Below are 20,666 nucleotides of genomic sequence, written 5' to 3'. Positions count from 1 at the left end.
CAATTTTCCATATCATATCGACCCCGAAACCTAGACTCAGAAAAGCCGGGATGGTGTCCGACGGGGGATAGTTTACCACAGAATATTTGTCGGTTTTTTTTTTTTAAATATCAATTTTCCATATCATATCGACCCCGAAATCTAGATGGTGTACTTGATGATCGGTATTTGTGTTGTGACAGTTACCATTTTCAATGCCATGACTATATCATTTCCAAACGTGCCACCCTCTTATGATTTTCACCAAGTATAAGTGGTCAGACCCATGAATACTGTTTAGTTTAGTAAAGTTATTTGTAAAATCTTCATACTTATTTGAGCAGAGAAGCTATTGTTAACAATCATAATCAAAATACAGTATAACATGTTTTCCATGCAGCTAATTGCTCAAACCATTCTAGATATCACACAATTAATTCATTTAAAAAATGTAATGTTGCAGTATATTTTTTGGTAGCTGGTCATACTCTAGACCATGGATAAGCAAAATCTGCACAAATTACTACACAGTAATTTGAAAAACCCTTGCAATGACCATGACACTCAGCATTACCATCAACATAGATCTATTTCAAAAGATGTGGGTGATGGAAAATCAAGTAAATTTCGGCAGGGAGTGAGAAGGCTCGCTCAGCAATTGTAGGTTGTTTTAATTGGTTTACACATCAATATAATCAAGAATCAAGAATTGATAGGAGACTAAATAATTATAAACTATTGTAAAAAATTACTTTGGCATTACTAGTACTTAGTTACTGTGTTTTGGGATTGATGGACTTGTTGGAAAAGACATTACTACCTCAGCCTCACTATGGTTGGGATTTACTGTATGTAAAAAAACTATTTTAATCAATAAAAATCTCTATGCCGGACCAGACTATCTTCAGAATGTTTGAAATAAGATTACTACGAAAAGATTCCCTCTTATTTCTTTCACATACTAACAACATACTAAATGTCAACACAGTAAAATCTCATATACTGACGGTACAGTAGGTCCAGATCTATTATTTTTAATGCATATGTCCAAAGAATATAATTATATCACAAGATTGAGTAATCCGCGATTTTTGCATGAGGAATTTGTAACAGAGAGCTCCAGTGAGTGATGCCCGCCCTCATAAGGGCTAAATAAGACTTGATTTAATAGATATTATACATGTCACATTAAATAGAATTATGATAATAGTTTTTGCAATTGTAAACTATTTTATATAACAAACTAGTGTACATTCACTTTTACAGACAATTATTTACTAACATGCTAAGTTAGTTCACAAAAAAAGCCTAACACAGCAACACCAAAAATCACGAATCGTTACTCAGCACGGCCTATTCTTTACCATTGCCGTGTACTACTCTACGCCCGGTAAATTAAGTATTGTTTTTATGATATAAATTAGTATAAAATACATGTTATTAATAGGACAAAATGTTAAATGTCATTAACATTTATTTGTTTTACCAGAAAGAAGTTAGATATAGGAATATTATTAAACTATCCTTTGTGAACACGCCCGGTCACGCTATCGTAGCGCCCGGTTGATAAAGCAAACTGTTTATACGGCAGTTTTTACTAAATAAATTGCATAAAACGAACAATTAAATATCCAAATAGTATTTAACATGATGTTGGCATGTAGTTGATAACATTTTTTGTCATGAAAATACTACCGGTGGTCTAGCCTTTGATTATTGAAAGCGTCACAAAAAGTTGTATACATCCCAGATACATCCACACTTATGGCGGCGCCCTACCACATGGACAATATTACTGTTACAGGGAAAATCGCGGATTACTCATTCTTGTGATATATATTCTTTGATATTTCTATTGAAAGTAGTACTTCTGCATAATTTGCCATTATTTTCGTGTTTCTAGGATTTACTGTTTACGAGTTCCGAGGAATCGGACATTATCTGAGGTCAAATTTTAAATGGCCTCAAAACTTATTCAATTCAATTCAATTTTTTTATTGCTGCAAATGCCATCAGGGGCTAATATCCGCTTAAACATACATCATACAAACATATACATATTTACATTTAAAATTTAAACACAAAAATGATAGTCATTACTACGGTTGTAATTATTATTATTTTTTTTATTATTGTAATTATTGTTATTATGGTTATTGTTATTGTTATTATAATAATTAATATAAGTGTAAAAAATTATAGGTTACATCTTAAGGGCAGTTTTAATATCAAGCACAGAAGAGGAAGACACGTTAAGATGAAAAGATTGAGCGAGTGAGAGAGTGAGGTAGAGTAGAGTGAAGAAAACGAGTAGTATTATTATGGCGAAGGACCATAGACATAGTAGCCTACGAACAGGAGGAAGAAATGGACGAAGAGGGTGTTCAGGGCGTGATGGCACAAAGAAATTTAAGTAAAAAAACTGATGCCTTAAAGAGAAGGGAATAATATTGAAAAATATGGCGGGATAGGTAGAATAAGTAGCATGATCAGAGAGTTTAGCGGCATAGAGTTCGAGGCGTTTAATTCGGGCGATTTCACATTGGGGGGAGGAGACCATAGGTAGAGCAAGAGTATTCAATAGCAGGTTGTATGTAGGATTTATATAAAAAAGCAATAGTATCAGAATCAAGGGAGTGTTTAAGGTATTTAAGAATAGAGATTTTTCTGATAGCAGATTTGTAGACAGAAGAAATGCGAGTGTGCCACTTAAGGTTGTCAGAAATAAAATGCCAACAAAAGTATAATGTATAACAAAAGTTATACAGTACTGCCATACCAAGTTATACAGTACTGCCATACCAAGTTATACAGTACTGCCATACCAAGTTATACAGTACTGCCATACCAAGTTATACAGTACTGCCATACCAAGTTATACAGTACTGCCATACCAAGTTATACAGTACTTCCATACCAAGTTATACAGTACTGCCATACCAAGTTATACAGTACTGCCATACCAAGTTATACAGTACTGCCATACCAAGTTATACAGTACTGCCATACCAAGTTATACAGTACTGCCATACCAAGTTATACAGTACTGCCATACCAAGTTATACAGTACTTCCATACCAAGTTATACAGTACTGCCATACCAAGTTATACAGTACTGCCATACCAAGTTATACAGTACTGCCATACCAAGTTATACAGTACTGCCATACCAAGTTATACAGTACTGCCATACCAAGTTATACAGTACTTCCATACCAAGTTATACAGTACTGCCATACCAAGTTATACAGTACTGCCATACCAAGTTATACAGTACTGCCATACCAAGTTATACAGTACTGCCATACCAAGTTATACAGTACTTCCATACCAAGTTATACAGTACTGCCATACCAAGTTATACAGTACTGCCATACCAAGTTATACAGTACTGCCATACCAAGTTATACAGTACTGCCATACCAAGTTATACAGTACTGCCATACCAAGTTATACAGTACTGCCATACCAAGTTATACAGTACTGCCATACCAAGTTATACAGTACTGCCATACCAAGTTATACAGTACTGCCATACCAAGTTATACAGTACTGCCATACCAAGTTATACAGTACTGCCATACCAAGTTATACAGTACTGCCATACCAAGTTATACAGTACTGCCATACCAAGTTATACAGTACTGCCATACCAAGTTATACAGTACTGCCATACCAAGTTATACAGTACTGCCATACCAAGTTATACAGTACTGCCATACCAAGTTATACAGTACTGCCATACCAAGTTATACAGTACTGCCATACCAAGTTATACAGTACTGCCATACCAAGTTATACAGTACTGCCATACCAAGTTATACAGTACTGCCATACCAAGTTATACAGTACTGCCATACCAAGTTATACAGTACTGCCATACCAAGTTATACAGTACTGCCATACCAAGTTATACAGTACTGCCATACCAAGTTATACAGTACTGCCATACCAAGTTATACAGTACTGCCATACCAAGTTATACAGTACTGCCATACCAAGTTTTATGCTTCTAACTAAATTTGAAAATGTTGGGTCTAAGGAGCACTATTAAATTGTTAATGGCCCAATTATATCCTTAATTAATTAGTTTAGGTAACTGCTCTATTGTTGTGTGTCATTTTTTTCATTGCTTTGAACAAAGCAAATCAAATCAAATTCTTGCTTAGTTTCTTCTTTTCTTATGGTTAAGATTTTAGTATAGTTATAATTATTATTGAAGACAATTTCACTTTTTTGATTTTGAGAAATAAAATGTACGTATTTTTAATTGAATTGAACAATATATACTTGGAACCAATGATAGGTTTAGTAATATACAAATAATCAATGTTTATGAGGGTAATGGTACAAATAATGGCATGAAGTGAATAATGAAAGGTTATATATCAACAAGGCGACAGCCGAGTTGATATTTAACCTTTCATCATTCACCAGTTATTATTTGTACCATTACACGAATATAAAATATTCAGTATTTGTTTTATAACATCTAAATAGATTCCTGTCATTTGAATCAAATAAAAAAGTTAGGCCTAGCCAAGGCCTACATTTGATTCACATTGATTAACAGTAACATTTGGTTTTTATTAATTATATTAGATATTATTATTTATCTGGATTTTATAAACGCACCTACTATAGTGTTAATTATATCAACAAACGACCAAACAATCCTAGGCCTAGCAAGGCAGGCCTAGCTTACTAGCAGGCCTAGGCCCACTAGGCTGCAGCAATACGAAACTTCGACAGGCAACTAGAACTATATATAGGGTAATTATGTTTTTTCTAACGATTCCATGTCTTGTAGGGATGTCCCCATTAATTAATCAAAATCCTAAAAACGATCTAAAGCTAATTTAAATGCCGTTTTTGAATGAAATTAGTACATACAGTATATATCTCCAAATCGTACACATAATGCTGCTGCATATCTTGGTGGTGTTTACAAACAAAACAGAGGCAAGACAACATGTGGAGCTGTTGTATTCCACAGTAATTTGTACACTAGATCGTTTAATAGTGCGTATTATTGCACGACATGTGACCCACAATCATCCAATCAAATGATTGGTGTTATATAAAAACATTTAGGCTAAACAATTAATATGGTTTACTGTATATACAGTAGAATAGAGATCATTTCACTACTTATTTAAATAGTTACCAACTGTCTCGCATTGTGCACAACGGTGCCGCATTTCAACGTGATTTTTAATGAAACACGCATTTTGAACAAACACATGCATGACCACGCATTTAGCAGAAGTATATGCGTGATCACTTTTTATCACAATTTAAGAGGAAAATGCATTCAAATTAATTGGTATATTGCAAAAGTATAGAACATTATTAGTATTCATAACACCACACATCAACAAAAATACATAATATCAGGGAAAAATTACAATCAATTTTTAAAAAATGATAGGCCGATAGCCGGCATATTTCTTTAGTCATGATCTCTCAGGTTGGTAACTATGTATTTATTATATATTAATATTACTAATACTACTAATTAATATTTCAACATTTATCCTTGCAACTAATACAGTGCAATATACAGCAAAGATATTTTGTGTAAGTAGTCAATTTTCAAAACAGATGATAGGTCCTGTTTCTGCTGCAACAAAATGAATTAAACAATTATTAACTGTATTAATAAAGTACCCCTAATTTCTTGGCAGCAGAAAAAAAACAAATTTCAATAACCAGATAAATTGAAGCAAATAATGGTTAAAACACCAAATGAAAAACCAGTTGTCACTGTAGAACTAGCTGCAATGCAAAATAATGGCTATTTTTTAAAATTATATTTTGTCAACTACAAAAAACAAATTTAAACGGTGATTTAGGAGTCTAGATTTAGCATAAATGCGGTTGGTCTAAAAATTGTATTTTTTAATAAACGGTTTATTCGGGACTATTCAGGGAAAACAGGCCCTTAGCTATTCTTGCAATAGAAGGTTAGTAGCCATTGTAACATCGTTATTTACAACCGACAAAGCTTGTAGAACATCTGACCTGCTGAATCCCATTTCAATCAGCTGTACTATCTTATCTTCTGCTGGTGGTTGCTGTGGGGCTCCATTATCTCTATTCATATGAATTCCTGTAATAGAAAAATGTTTATACTGCCACAAACTTCAGATTCACAAAAGGAACTGTTTATAATAATATTATGTAATGTTATTTAAATTGTTGATACAGTTGTATATTATATATTGTAATATTTAGCTACATAATCTAATTATACAACTTTTAATCTCTAAATTTACCTGTTTGTATTTGGTCTTGCCGGGCATTGTGCCTTCTCCGAATGGAATGCTGAATATTGAAAAAAAAAAAAATTAATTAGATACAGTACTCTAACCAGTTTCAAATTATTCAAGCACAGAGTGTAAATATGAAATGCAAAAAAATTGCTTTCTTCATGTACACTTCATACTTATCTTTTAAGTATGCATTTTTTGAACTGTACAACTACTCTTAATGGTCAAAAGGTAGTTCTAAAGCTGTCTACACTATCAAACTTTATGTGACAAAAAAATGTGATGTGCCTATATATAGACATGATGATCTCATATCATTACCACATTGGGCATAGCACTACCATATTTGGGCACATCAAACTAGTTTGATGGTGTAGACAATGCTTTAGCCTCAATTGTAGGATCACTTGACTATGTAATGCATCCAAGAATTGTGATAAAATGCTCTGGAGTAATGACAGTTTGTGATGCAATTGAAGTTTGATTATGATATATAAATGTTTATGCATCAATGACGATGCATGATACATGACGTCAACAAAAGGTGCTCACACACATCATTATGCATCAATGACGATGCATGATACATGACGTCAACAAAAGGTGCTCACACACATCATTATGCATCAATGACGATGTATGATACATGACGTCAACAAAAGGTGCTCACACACATCATTATGCTATGATAAAAAGTGGGACATCATGATTTGAAATTCCTGTTAATACTTGATTTGCACTTATAAGATTGAAGCCAAATAGGTTGAAAATAGTTGGATACACACTTGTCTATTTAAAAAGCCTTGTGCCTGTGTTAATAGCATCTCTTGTTCTAATAACTCCATTCTTTGTTGTCGTTGAATTTCTCTCGTTGCTCCCATGGGCTGCAAAAGTCGCTGTGGTGGCTTAGTTCTTACTATGGCTCCTATGGTTCTACTAACAAAATCTGCAACACTTTCAGGAATATTAAACCAGTTTTGGAGATTTATGAAATTAAGTCGATATAAGATACCCATTAGAATTCCACAAACACTAAATATTGCATTCATTGGTTCTAAAAATACTATCTGTAAAATATAATAATTAGTTCAAATTATATGTACTACTGTATAATTGAGTATATTCCTATTCATGTGCAAGACCACCAACATGTTTGACTGTTAGAAATGCAAGTTAATTCACATTTATTTTAGTAAACCTTAAAACAGACTTTCTTTTAAACCCTTATTTAAAGCCTATCATTCTCTACCATTTAACTAGAATAAAGCATAACACAATCTTACTTGTAATCCCATAAAATAAGTAATTGACTTGCTACTAAAAGGTATCCCACATATTGAAGCTGCATTTGTCCTAGGTACATCCATGTAGAATTTGACAAAAAATGACATCAATACACTGTGACTATAGAAAACAAACAATAATGTATGTACACTACTTAAATTAATGCTAGTGTATATTTCTGATTTCAATTTCCTAGCTTTTCTGCATTCTAGTTGCAGACATTTCTTTCTTAGTACAGTATTTTCAGTGTGTCTACAATCTCTGGCATCTGACAAATATTTCAAAATACAGTAATAGTAATAATAAATAATTAATATAAATTATTAAGTAAACTTACAATCCAGGTTTCCAGGTTAGTTTTTCAAATCCATGTTGCATCACAACTAAACAAAAGATTTCCAGCAATGTACATAATATGAACATCGATTGAATATATGACTGTAATAAATGGAAACAAACATACAGTATTGTAAAAGTGAGCTTGTTAAATATTTAACATTGTTGCTATTGTAATATTGTATACTATTATATAACTTTACGTAAGCAAAAAATTCGGTAAATCGCGCCTTCTAGAATTTTTACTTGATGGTATATAAAGTTGGTTCATACTTTCGGTACTGATTTTAACTACCTGATGTAAATAACCCTGTTTACTAATTAAATTGAGTTAGATAATTAGGTATTTACAATTAAAACAAATAGGTTCAACGATTTTCCCCAAATAGGGGTGTTTTTCAATCGTGGTATACACTGTCTAATGGATGTCCATCTTGAAAAATATCCGCACACAATAATACGAGGATGCTTCGCATTTTCCTGTCTCTTTCTACGATAATTGGTTGAACAGGTTGAACAGCTCGAGTACAGCATCATAATGTTGAAGACAGGCCGATTTTATTTAACAAATACTATTTTGATAGATTTAATATACGTTTATACAAATGTATTGATTTGCAATGAATGGAACATGTCAATTTGAAGCTTCAAATTCCTCGGTAAATAGAGGGCGCATTATTTTGACAAATGCTTAGATTAGAAATAGTATCGGGTATTGTATACAGAACAGCAAACTTAATCAACACTAAGAGTGGCTTTCGGATAATTTAGATCCACAACCGATAAATGAAGATTCATCAAACTGGGAGAGTAGTTAGGCTTATAAGAAATAAACTAGGTCATTTGTTTGTGGCTATAGCTCACGTTTTCGGTCATCATCCAACCAGTGAATTAGGCCTACTCATACAACATCAAATATAAAGTTATGAAATCAAATGATTATCGTAGAGTATATAATTGGCGTCATGAATTTAAACTAAGTCTCAATTTGAGGCTAGGGAGAGCAGTTGAAAGAGTGTGAGTTATAACCATATATGGCACTAAGTCAAGATTGAACCCCGGACCTTGGGATTGGAAGGCAAACACCAACCTCCATGTACAGCTCCACTCCAATGGCCGTCAATGGTGAAAACATACAATTTGGTTTTTAATTACTCCTGTAAACAGGTGGATTACATCATTTTACAGACAACGGCAACTTTATAGTATGCGTTTTCATAAATATGTGAATAAACATATACATATTTGTAAATAAATCATTTTGTTTGACAAATCCATATTTGTGTTTTTATTGACGAGGTTGTAATAGTAACTTCAGTAAAGGTAACAGTACTTATTTGTTATACGACACAAGATGTGATAGGTACGTACATTTATTCGAAAAAATAAGTCTATATAGATCCCATAAATCGCGGCCTAACAAATCAGTACTCATGACAGAAATTCGATCCAGTTTTGTTCACACAAGTGTTTCCAGGAATTTTAACACCGCAACCGATGATTAGCCCTAAATATTTAGCAAACTGTCTTATAATCCCTAGCTTAATAAGACTGTAGACTACAATTTAATTTGTTACTAAATAAGAGCTAGTATTTCCAATCGCCGAAAGTCTTACTGTATTTATTTAGTGTGGTTCTTATACTGTATAAATACAATCAACTTTATTACTGCGGTTTTATCACCACCACCCCGTGTCACCCAATCCCTGTGGTTCCATTTCTCCTCAATTTCTTGAGTCCACATTAGTTAATTGTTCTTTATGGTAACAAAATAACGAATACCCCAATTAAGGGGAAACTTCCGTTTTTATTTTGTCTCAAAAATGTCCCTGTGGCTTCTATTGTATTAAGAGAATCATTTGTTGTATGAATTCGCCAAAATCTAACCGCAGATCAAAGTCTGTTAGCCTATCTTAGCAAGTCGAGTTCAACGTCCTGATGTTAGATTGCCTTGATTTAATTAAGAAAAAAAAAAGGCTTTTTTGGAGATTTTGGTAAAATAAAATGCTACACTGATGATAAGACTACTAGATTTGAGTCTACTACCATATCATGTATAACTTACACAGAATTTTCTTGAACCTGCTCTTCTTTCAAAAATTCGAAAGTAGTAGATAAGTATAAGGCCACACACAAGATCAGTTGTATGATGAAAAACAAGTTTACATGATAAAACCCTCCAGACCTAATAAAAACAACAGGTATTAACTTTAATTAATTTACAGAATATATACACTGTACACTGTACTGCACATTTAATATACAGTGTACAGTTAGCATAGAAGAAATGACAGGGTGCACAAATACAGTGATGATGAACGTCATCAAACATGATGTCAGACAGGTCACATGCACAACTTTATGCACTACATGTTAATTAAGCTACAAATTATTCTGTGTTGTTTTAGAGTTAAACATAACTAACAAAAATAGCAGAAGGATATTGGAATTTTATTGAAAATAATGATCTTGACAATCAACAAGTTTATCAGCCAAATTAAGATAAAAAAACAAAACATGACCATAAAAATGTGTTGTTCCTTGTTTAAAATTCATAAGAATATGCTTACTGTATGCAGTAATTACCTTGTATGGATTTGTTAAATCTTCAAGACTGTACAAGAAAAATGGCCTCAATGTGGGTGTAAAATTCAAGATTAATGATGGTATAGCGATGATCGGCATCAAAACTTTGCTTACCGGGGTTTTATCTGTGTAATAATTAATAAATTAAGTCAAATTAATTTAGAATGTAGATTTTTAAACACACCAATCCTGCTGCCCTATGGTTAGTATGGAATATTCAGTATTTATCAAAATTGTTTTAAAGAAATATTATTGTTATAAATTCCAAACTCTACATTAGATTCGTTCAACACCCTTGTCCCTACATATCGACTTTATTTACTTTTATTACGGTCCTACAAATTACTTACAAAGTGTACCTTGTTAATAAAGCACTATTATTTTTTTAAATATAACAAAAAATTCAGTATTCCATATTTTGGTTGTTTAGTAGGACCTATTATAATAGCACTGTAGCCTGAACAGTTTGTTAAATGTAATTTTTAATTTTTGTTTATCTCGACCTCATAAACCATGCATCATTCGCACTGCTGAAGCAAGTGAATTACTGGGTTTGCTGAGACATGACCATACCAACTGCTAGCCATTCATTTCACCTGCCTGGTATCAGTATAGAATGCCTAAGTGTATGGTGTGCCACTTCTGCCAACAATATCAAAGACAAATATTGATCATGCTCAATTGCCCATGTATTAATGAATTCTATTTAATAGAAGTTCTATTTTTATTTAATATTAGGGATAACGATGTATATTCAAAAGTTTGTATATCACGGTTTTTAGTATATATTATTAAATATTACAATTAAGAAATAATCATGAAAATCTGACTTGTAGATTCTAAAATATAAGGCCTAAAACATCACCGAAAATGATCGTTTTTAGCCAAAAAAGACGTAAACATTTTTCGGTAAAATAATTACATAAAATCACAATATTTTGTGTATTACTATTAACAATTGTAAAATTCAATAAAAATATGATATTACAAGATAGTAAATAAAAATTAATTATTTAACCTCATTCGAAGAATATCAATACTCTATTAGTCCTCCTGAGAGACAACGTGATTTTACGGTACAGTAGGCCTACACATGAGAAAAATGACTAAGGAGGTACCCTAGTATAATCCCACCAAGTAACTCCCAGGAGCAATCCGCCGTTTTCTCACAAATATTTAATTTCTAATACCATAAAAACCATAAGTAACACTGAAAATGTAAAAAATACACAAACGGCGTTTCATAGTTATTGTTGGCTGGAAAAAATAAAAGTGGGCTGGCTTATTGTTGGCTGGCTTATTGTTGGCTAGCTTGACCATGGAGGTACCTCCATGGCTTGACACATGCCTTCCATGATCGTGCTTTTATTCCCCAGCAGGACTGGACACAGAGTGGTTTCAGTCACGTGGTTTTAAAATACTATGCTGCCCTCAACGTTTATATTTAGTTAGACTGTACGCCAATTTGTCCTTACGCCAATTTTTGTCCTTTCGGCAATTTTGTCCTTTCGGCAATTTTTGTCCTTTTGGCAATTTTTGTCCTTACGCCAATTTTTGTCCTTACGCCAATTTAACCATACGGCAATATGTTTGTGTTTTCGTACGGCAATATTTGTTGTCACTCGAGGAATTATGTCTTTAACGCCATTAGTTTGCCTTACGGGAGCCGAATTGTTCGTACGGCAACGTTTGTATATTTTGGCCCTAATGGCCGCCCATAGTTGCTGGCCCAACCTGTCATATATAATGCCGGGCTAGAGTAGGGTCCGGGGGACAGAGTGCTAGCTAGGCCTACTGCATTTTTAGTCACACCACAATCTTTCGAGCTTACTTACCCAATTTAAAAGCGGCGGGCCTAGACGCCCTTTTTAAGCTTATTATTATTAGGCCTCTACTAGCCTACTCTAGCCTAGGCTAGAGTAGGCAAGACCAAAGCTAGCCTCCTGCCCGGCCGGGAGGCTAAAGGGTTAGGCCTAACTATACTAGCCTAGCTAGGCCTAGGCCTAGCTAGGCCTACTATAGGCTAGCCTAGTAGTAGATTAGGTAGGGTTTTGACAGACAACTAGGCCTAGGACATATTACTTACAGAAACCCTGAATATTTAATTGGATAGGCCTAGGCATTTTTGTCTTGACAACGTTCCTATTTATCTTTTTTCATTGCACCGTCGTCGACGTATAATAATCTGTGAAAAAAACATAATTGATGATGTCTCTGCGTTTTTGACACGAACTGCGCCGCCAACGTTATTAAATTTCAGAGACTCTACTCCCAAAGATTGTAGCAAAGTTATAAGTTCTTTGATTGTAGTTCATCATTCACATTATGCGTATCCGGACAACTACCCACTGGACAATTACCACCCGGACAATGATCCCCCTAGGACAACTACCACCCGGACAATTACCCCCTAGGACAACTACCCTCTAGGACAACTACCCCCTTAGAACAACTCCCACCCGGACAACTACCCTCTAGGACAACCAGGCACCCTCCTGGGACAACTAGGCCTACCCTCTAGTCCAACTGCTATTCCCCTAGGACAACAACACCCTATGAACAACCACACCTATATCATATGACACCTACACCTTGGGTTATAATTACGATCTTGTAAAACTTACTGAACTTTAAAACATAGGGAGAGTGATTGCTTATATGATAGCTTTTGATTTTTTTTTAATATGCGTATCGTCGGCAGTTATTTTACATTAAACGAGAATTGATCACATTATTAAAATGCATTCTTGAAAAATAAAGGGGTGGCTTATTTTATTCTTGTGTGACATGAAGATGCCGTATATAAATCTAGGAACATACAGTTTACCTACAGTTGTAGCTGCACCAGTCAATCAAACAGTCTTTCATTTAAGATCAATCTCTCTCCCTTTTGAAGTTCAGTAAGATTTACAAGATCGTAATAATAATCCAAGGTGAAGATGTGGTTGTTCAGAGAGTGTTGTTGTTCGAGAGGGGTAGTTGTCCTAGGGGCATAGCAGTTGGACTAGAGGGTAGTTGTAAGATAGTGGGACTGGAGAAGCCCCTTATTATCGATAAAATTGGCCCGATTTTGTTCTATCTTTTCTTTTTCAAAACAAATGTTTTACCGTAGAGCTATATTATGCTGTTTAATGACATTATACGTTTACTACTAAAAGTCCAGTAATAATGGAATATTGATTTGGCTGTTACTACTTCATAGAAGAACTTAAATTGATTTGTTTTTACATTTTTTTTCCACTCCTGACAAAATAGAACAATAAACGTTTTTAGAACCTAAAGAATAATTATATCCATGATTTTCTATTACTTAAACATTTCTACTTATTTCATTTTATTCCAATTCGTTTTCTACAGAACAGAACCTCCTAATTTGACTTTAGATTTAAAAAAACCTACACTATAAAACAATTGATTACATTAGACGATTTGAAAATCAATCTCTCTCTCCCCCGTTTGACAGTTCATACATTTCTTAGTCTTCCTATTTTGAAAACATAGCTAACTGCGCCAATTGAGGAAATCGTTTTTCATAGTTTGTCCTAGAAGTTAAAAAAAAAATAAATATCGCTACAGTTATTACAAAATATACTAAAAATGTTAGGATATTTTAATAATTTCACCTCAAATATTGTTATATGTATTTATAGTGTGGTACAACGCCCTCGTAGTCCCCTCTTTACACACCATTTGATTTTACAATAAAATTAGCACCAAAAGAAGCAGCTTGTTAATTTGGTTACCAATCGTAAGCTGTAGTTGTTCCTAGTGGGTAGCTAGAGGGTAGTTTTCCTAGGGGGTAATTGTCCTAGGGGTAGTTGTCCTAGAGGGTAGTTGTCCTAGGAGGTAGTTGTCCTAGAGGGTAGTTGTCCTAGGGGGTAGTTGTCCTAGGGGATAATTGGCCTAGGGGGTAGTTGTCCTAAGAGGGTAGTTGTCCGGGGGGTATTTGTCCTAGGAGGGTGATTTTCCAGGGGGTTATTGTCTGGGTGGTAGTTGTCCGGGTGGTAGTTGTCCAGGGGGTAGTTGTCGTAGACCCTCGTCGTATACCGTAAAACCTCGAAAAGAAGCCCATGGGCTTCTTCCTTTTTTAGTGCTCTTGGGTGGGCTTCTTTTCGAGATGGGCTTCTTTTCGAGATGGGCTTCTTTTCGAGAGTACTTTTGCAAACTGTAGAGGGGGCTTCTTTTCGAGATGCATGCTGTAAATTTTGTGAATTTCTACTACAATAATATGACTTTTGAGACATTTTTTTAATCATGAAATTATGTTTAATATACCAATTAAAAAAACAATATAAAAAGCAAAAAAAAAACAGTCCTATGATTCACCGTAATACAATCATTTGTGGAAATTCCCTGCCGATTTTACATATTTTCCAACGAAGCAGACAAGAAAAAGATACAAGATGCGATCAAAGCACCATTTGGACGACAATAAACTGTACAATAAATGTATGATAAACGCGATCATACATATTAATTATTATCATCAGTCTGCATCACAAGTATCTGGCATTAAATTATCCTAACTCTTAATCACGTGTTTGTATTGTTTATTTCTGTTCCTTTGACGTTCAGTTAATAAACCTCATTCTTAATACAGTATAGTAGTCTATCTCGAAAAGAAGCCCATACTATCTTGAAAAGAAGCCCAGGGTTAATACCATTCATAGAAGCAATTGAGTGCTTTAACTTGGTGCTAGACCAGAAATCATGCCATGGGTATGTGACTTCTTAACAAGTAGATCACACAATACGTCTCCTACCAAGGTGTTAACTTTAAAGTTGTCACCCTCCGCGCAGGTATCCCACAAGGAACTAAATTAGAACCTTTGGGATTCCTTTGCATGAATAACGATGTTGACATATCGAACAAAATTTGTTGATGATATGACGATTATCGAGTCCACATTTAGAAACGATATCCATAGACGCAATATGCAGATTGAACTGGACTAGTTAACAGTTTGGGCACATTAATATATTATGGAAATTAATCAAAGTAAATGTGCTTCTATGAATGTCAATTATGAAAGAGTACTTAATATTGATCCATTCAGTATTAATAACGAAATTATCAATGTGGTTGACTCCGTAAAAAAATTCTAGGCCAACATATAAGTTCTGATCTTAAAAGAACAATTAAAATAAATAAACCTTGATTAATATATATACATACTACGTCTTCTTTATTGAGTCTAAAATGCCAAAGGTTTTCTATCGCCAAACTTCTTCGACAAGAACAATATGACATGTAAATAAATAAAATATCTATAAATAAATAGCATTTAATACATATTGTAAGTGAAATATAATTATCGTTTAACAGAAAGTAATAAAATTATTTAAATACGTAAGTTCTATAATAGACTACTTGATTTTGTTTAATCTAGAGTTTGATATTATTCTTCGTACGCTTCGAAATAATTATGAAGCGTTCAACGCCTGTCAATATGCTATACCAATAGTTGTTAAGGGAAAATAAATAGTTACAAACCAACAAAGTTTCAAAACAGATAATGTAACCATAAATAGTTATATATCAAGTGTTCTTAATTAAACTAACGATTATCGTGAACTGCATAGGCTTATCTAATATTAATGTCGAATTGGGGTGGGGGTTAGCGCGAACGCAGTCCCCCGCTACCATAAATTATACACCCGAGTTCCCCACGTTTGGGGGAATCGCAAGGGTCAACCGCAGCCGTGCGTGCAATGCTGAGGCCTCATCTTGGGAGGACATTCCTTCCTGATCAAAGTCGCTCCTGTGCCAGGTAAGTATGCTTAAACGCCATACCACCTTCTTAGCTGACATATTGGCTTGGTATCGTTGTACAAGTGTCATTCTGGTATTTATATTCAGTTACAGTGTCATAATGTAAATAGTAATATACTCTTCTGTAACTTACATTAACTGTAGTCTATTCTCAAACATATTTTCATATCAACTAAATTTAAATGCTAGTTGTTTTTAATAGTATTGGAAGTTGTAATTTCATACCGACAAATCATTAAAGTGTCATCTGCTTTCTTTGCTTTACCGTTTCTATTGTTTTAAAATTGTTTATTGTTGCGATTGCGCCCGCGTTACTCAACGCAGCCATTGTTTCTATTGTGTTTTTCTTGTTCTTTCATTAATATCTAACCGACAAAGACATTTATAAAATGGTGTGCTTTTGATTTCTACGGCATTCAACTATTAAAGTCAACTGAATTATCTGAAAAGCTACCATTCGACTATTATCCGAACGACGAATAACCTAAATATGTCTTGCATGAGTTCTCCGATCTCACCGATACATTGATGATGCCTCTCTCATTTCAAGAACTTGTTGTGGCGGCTCTTCTCCGTTGTCCAGATACTACCAGCGGTTCTCTAAACGTGCTGCACATTATTGATACAATTTGTCCGGAGAAGTATAATATGAGGAATGTCAGAGAATGTGTTCGTCAGATCTTCAGTGAATCTCCGTATATCGAAAAGGTTGACAGACACAGGTATGTGATTTACATTATTAAACCAACTTATTCATTGCAATAACAATGTTGGTTTTTACAGGTAATTTACTGATCGATACGAAACTTCTTTCTACCACATTATTTGTAATAACCTTTTCTTAAATAAAACTCACTGCCTGCAACTTACTTACATTACTTATTCGGTTACAGTACTTTGTCATTTTACTAGTAATGCTCCTTACATTTGTAATTTTAACAGAAATACCATTGATTATCCTTATTATTTATTTACATGATCATCGTTATTAATAAATAATGTTGTTTTCTTGTTATAGGTATCGATTGACAGACGGTTGGTAATACTATCTGCCATATATCATTATAGTGAATGGAACGAAGTACCACGTAACATCCAACACTTACAACGAGTGGGTGGCATACCTGTATACGATATCACGCAATGCACCGATGGAGCTAGATCTCCAATCCATAAACCACTTGAATTGCAGCGATAGAAATGGCGAAGAAAAACAGCATTGCTTACAAACTGAAACAGAACAATTAAACGCTGTACATACTACGTCTTCATCATTGAGTCTAAAATGTCAAAGGTTTTCTATCGCCAAACTTCTTCGACAAGAACAATATGACATGTAAATAAATAAAATATCTATAAATAAATAGCATTTAATACATATTGTAAGTGAAATATAATTATCGTTTAACAGAAAGTAATAAAATTATTTAAATACGTAAGTTCTATAATAGACTACTTGATTTTGTTTAATCTAGAGTTTGATATTATTCTTCGTACGCTTCGAAATAATTATGAAGCGTTCAACGCCTGTCAATATGCTATACCAATAGTTGTTAAGGGAAAATAAATAGTTACAAACCAACAAAGTTTCAAAACAGATAATGTAACCATAAATAGTTATATATCAAGTGTTCTTAATTAAACTAACGATTATCGTGAACTGCATAGGCTTATCTAATATTAATGTCGAATTGGGGTGGGGGTTAGCGCGAACGCAGTCCCCCGCTACCATAAATTATACACCCGAGTTCCCCACGTTTGGGGGAATCGCAAGGGTCAACCGCAGCCGTGTGTGCAATGCTGAGGCCTCATCTTGGGAGGACATTCCTTCCTGATCAAAGTCGCTCCTGTGCCAGGTAAGTATGCTTAAACGCCATACCACCTTCTTAGCTGACATATTGGCTTGGTATCGTTGTACAAGTGTCATTCTGGTATTTATATTCAGTTACAGTGTCATAATGTAAATAGTAATATACTCTTCTGTAACTTACATTAACTGTAGTCTATTCTCAAACATATTTTCATATCAACTAAATTTAAATGCTAGTTGTTTTTAATAGTATTGGAAGTTGTAATTTCATACCGACAAATCATTAAAGTGTCATCTGCTTTCTTTGCTTTACCGTTTCTATTGTTTTAAAATTGTTTATTGTTGCGATTGCGCCCGCGTTACTCAACGCAGCCATTGTTTCTATTGTGTTTTTCTTGTTCTTTCATTAATATCTAACCGACAAAGACATTTATAAAATGGTGTGCCTTTGATTTCTACGGCATTCAACTATTAAAGTCAACTGAATTATCTGAAAAGCTACAATTCGACTATTATCCGAACGACGAATAACCTAAATATGTCTTGCATGATGTTCTCCGATCTCACCGATACATTGATGATGCCTCTCTCATTTCAAGAACTTGTTGTGGCGGCTCTTCTCCGTTGTCCAGATACTACCAGCGGTTCTCTAAACGTGCTGCACATTATTGATAAAATTTGTCCGGAGAAGTATAATATGAGGAATGTCAGAGAATGTGTTCGTCAGATCTTCAGTGAATCTCCGTATATCGAAAAGGTTGACAGACACAGGTATGTGATTTACATTATTAAACCAACTTATTCATTGCAATAACAATGTTGGCCTTTACAGGTAATTTACTGATCGATACGAAACTTCTTTCTACCACATTATTTGTAATAACCTTTTCTTAAATAAAACTCACTGCCTGCAACTTACTTACATTACTTATTCGGTTACAGTACTTTTGTCATTTTACTAGTAATGCTCCTTACATTTGTAATTTTAACAGAAATACCATTGATTATCCTTATTATTTATTTACATGATCATCGTTATTAATAAATAATGTTGTTTTCTTGTTATAGGTATCGATTGACAGGACGGTTGGCAATACTATCTGCCATATATCATTATAGTGAATGGAACGAAGTACCACGTAACATCCAACACTTACAACGAGTGGGTGGCATACCTGTATACGATATCACGCAATGCACCGATGGAGCTAGATCTCCAATCCATAAACCACTTGAATTGCAGCGATAGAAATGGCGAAGAAAAACAACATTGCTTACAAACTGAAACAGAACAATTAAACGCTGTACATACTACGTCTTCATCATTGAGTCTAAAATGTCAAAGGTTTTCTATCGCCAAACTTCTTCGACAAGAACAATATGACATGTAAATAAATAAAATATCTATAAATAAATAGCATTTAATACATATTGTAAGTGAAATATAATTATCGTTTAACAGAAAGTAATAAAATTATTTAAATACGTAAGTTCTATAATAGACTACTTGATTTTGTTTAATCTAGAGTTTGATATTATTCTTCGTACGCTTCGAAATAATTATGAAGCGTTCAACGCCTGTCAATATGCTATACCAATAGTTGTTAAGAGAAAATAAATAGTTACAAACCAACAAAGTTTCAAAACAGATAATGTAACCATAAATAGTTATATATCAAGTGTTCTTAATTAAACTAACGATTATCGTGAACTGCATAGGCTTATCTAATATTAATGTCGAATTGGGGTTGGGGTTAGCGCGAACGCAGTCCCCCGCTACCATAAATTATACACCCGAGTTCCCCACGTTTGGGGGAATCGCAAGGGTCAACCGCAGCCGTGTGTGCAATGCTGAGGCCTCATCTTGGGAGGACATTCCTTTCTGATCAAAGTCGCTCCTGTGCCAGGTAAGTATGCTTAAACGCCATACCACCTTCTTAGCTGACATATTGGCTTGGTATCGTTGTACAAGTGTCATTCTGGTATTTATATTCAGTTACAGTGTCATAATGTAAATAGTAATATACTCTTCTGTAACTTACATTAACTGTAGTCTATTCTCAAACATATTTTCATATCAACTAAATTTAAATGCTAGTTGTTTTTAATAGTATTGGAAGTTGTAATTTCATACCGACAAATCATTAAAGTGTTATCTGCTTTCTTTGCTTTACCGTTTCTATTGTTTTAAAATTGTTTATTGTTGCGATTGCGCCCGCGTTACTCAACGCAGCCATTGTTTCTATTGTGTTTTTCTTGTTCTTTCATTAATATCTAACCGACAAAGACATTTATAAAATGGTGTGTCTTTGATTTCTACGGCATTCAACTATTAAAGTCAACTGAATTATCTGAAAAGCTACCATTCGACTATTATCCGAACGACGAATAACCTAAATATGTCTTGCATGATGTTCTCCGATCTCACCGATACATTGATGATGCCTCTCTCATTTCAAGAACTTGTTGTGGCGGCTCTTCTCCGTTGTCCAGATACTACCAGCGGTTCTCTAAACGTGCTGCACATTATTGATACAATTTGTCCGGAGAAGTATAATATGAGGAATGTCAGAGAATGTGTTCGTCAGATCTTCAGTGAATCTCCGTATATCGAAAAGGTTGACAG

General features: G+C 34.2%; 1 protein-coding gene and 3 non-coding genes across 5 annotated transcripts; all 4 read right to left on the bottom strand.

Moving 5' to 3' along the window:
* Positions 1-4,975: 4,975 nt before the first annotated feature.
* Positions 4,976-12,680, bottom strand: LOC140048636 (ubiquitin-associated domain-containing protein 2-like). 2 transcript variants are annotated; one of them, XM_072093395.1, is made up of 8 exons: positions 12,544-12,679; positions 10,458-10,582; positions 9,937-10,056; positions 7,873-7,973; positions 7,535-7,655; positions 7,037-7,318; positions 6,258-6,306; positions 4,976-6,091 (listed from the first exon to the last, which is right to left on the bottom strand). In XM_072093395.1, the coding sequence occupies exons 1-8, from the start codon at positions 12,578-12,580 to the stop codon at positions 5,928-5,930; spliced, it is 999 nt and encodes a 332-aa protein (XP_071949496.1). In that variant the 5' UTR covers positions 12,581-12,679; the 3' UTR covers positions 4,976-5,927. The 2 variants fall into 2 exon arrangements, with proteins under 2 accessions (XP_071949496.1, XP_071949498.1); XM_072093397.1 differs by lacking the exon at positions 7,037-7,318 and having other exon boundaries at positions 12,544-12,680.
* A 3,389-nt stretch (positions 12,681-16,069) lies between these two features.
* On the bottom strand, positions 16,070-16,236 carry LOC140050582 (U1 spliceosomal RNA). The gene has a single exon (XR_011845431.1). It is a non-coding gene; the product is annotated as a U1 spliceosomal RNA (small nuclear RNA).
* Positions 16,237-17,927: 1,691 nt separating this feature from the next.
* LOC140050581 (U1 spliceosomal RNA) lies at positions 17,928-18,094 on the bottom strand. The gene has a single exon (XR_011845430.1). It is a non-coding gene; the product is annotated as a U1 spliceosomal RNA (small nuclear RNA).
* Positions 18,095-19,788: 1,694 nt separating this feature from the next.
* On the bottom strand, positions 19,789-19,955 carry LOC140050599 (U1 spliceosomal RNA). Its single transcript, XR_011845446.1, has one exon. It is a non-coding gene; the product is annotated as a U1 spliceosomal RNA (small nuclear RNA).
* Between the last annotated feature and the right edge of the window lie 711 nt (positions 19,956-20,666).

Source organism: Antedon mediterranea, chromosome 5 (genome assembly GCF_964355755.1).
Source record: "Antedon mediterranea chromosome 5, ecAntMedi1.1, whole genome shotgun sequence".
Taxonomy (NCBI): domain Eukaryota; kingdom Metazoa; phylum Echinodermata; class Crinoidea; order Comatulida; family Antedonidae; genus Antedon; species Antedon mediterranea.
Note: the sequence above shows the minus strand (reverse complement) of the source record. Positions and strands in the feature narration are given on the sequence as shown.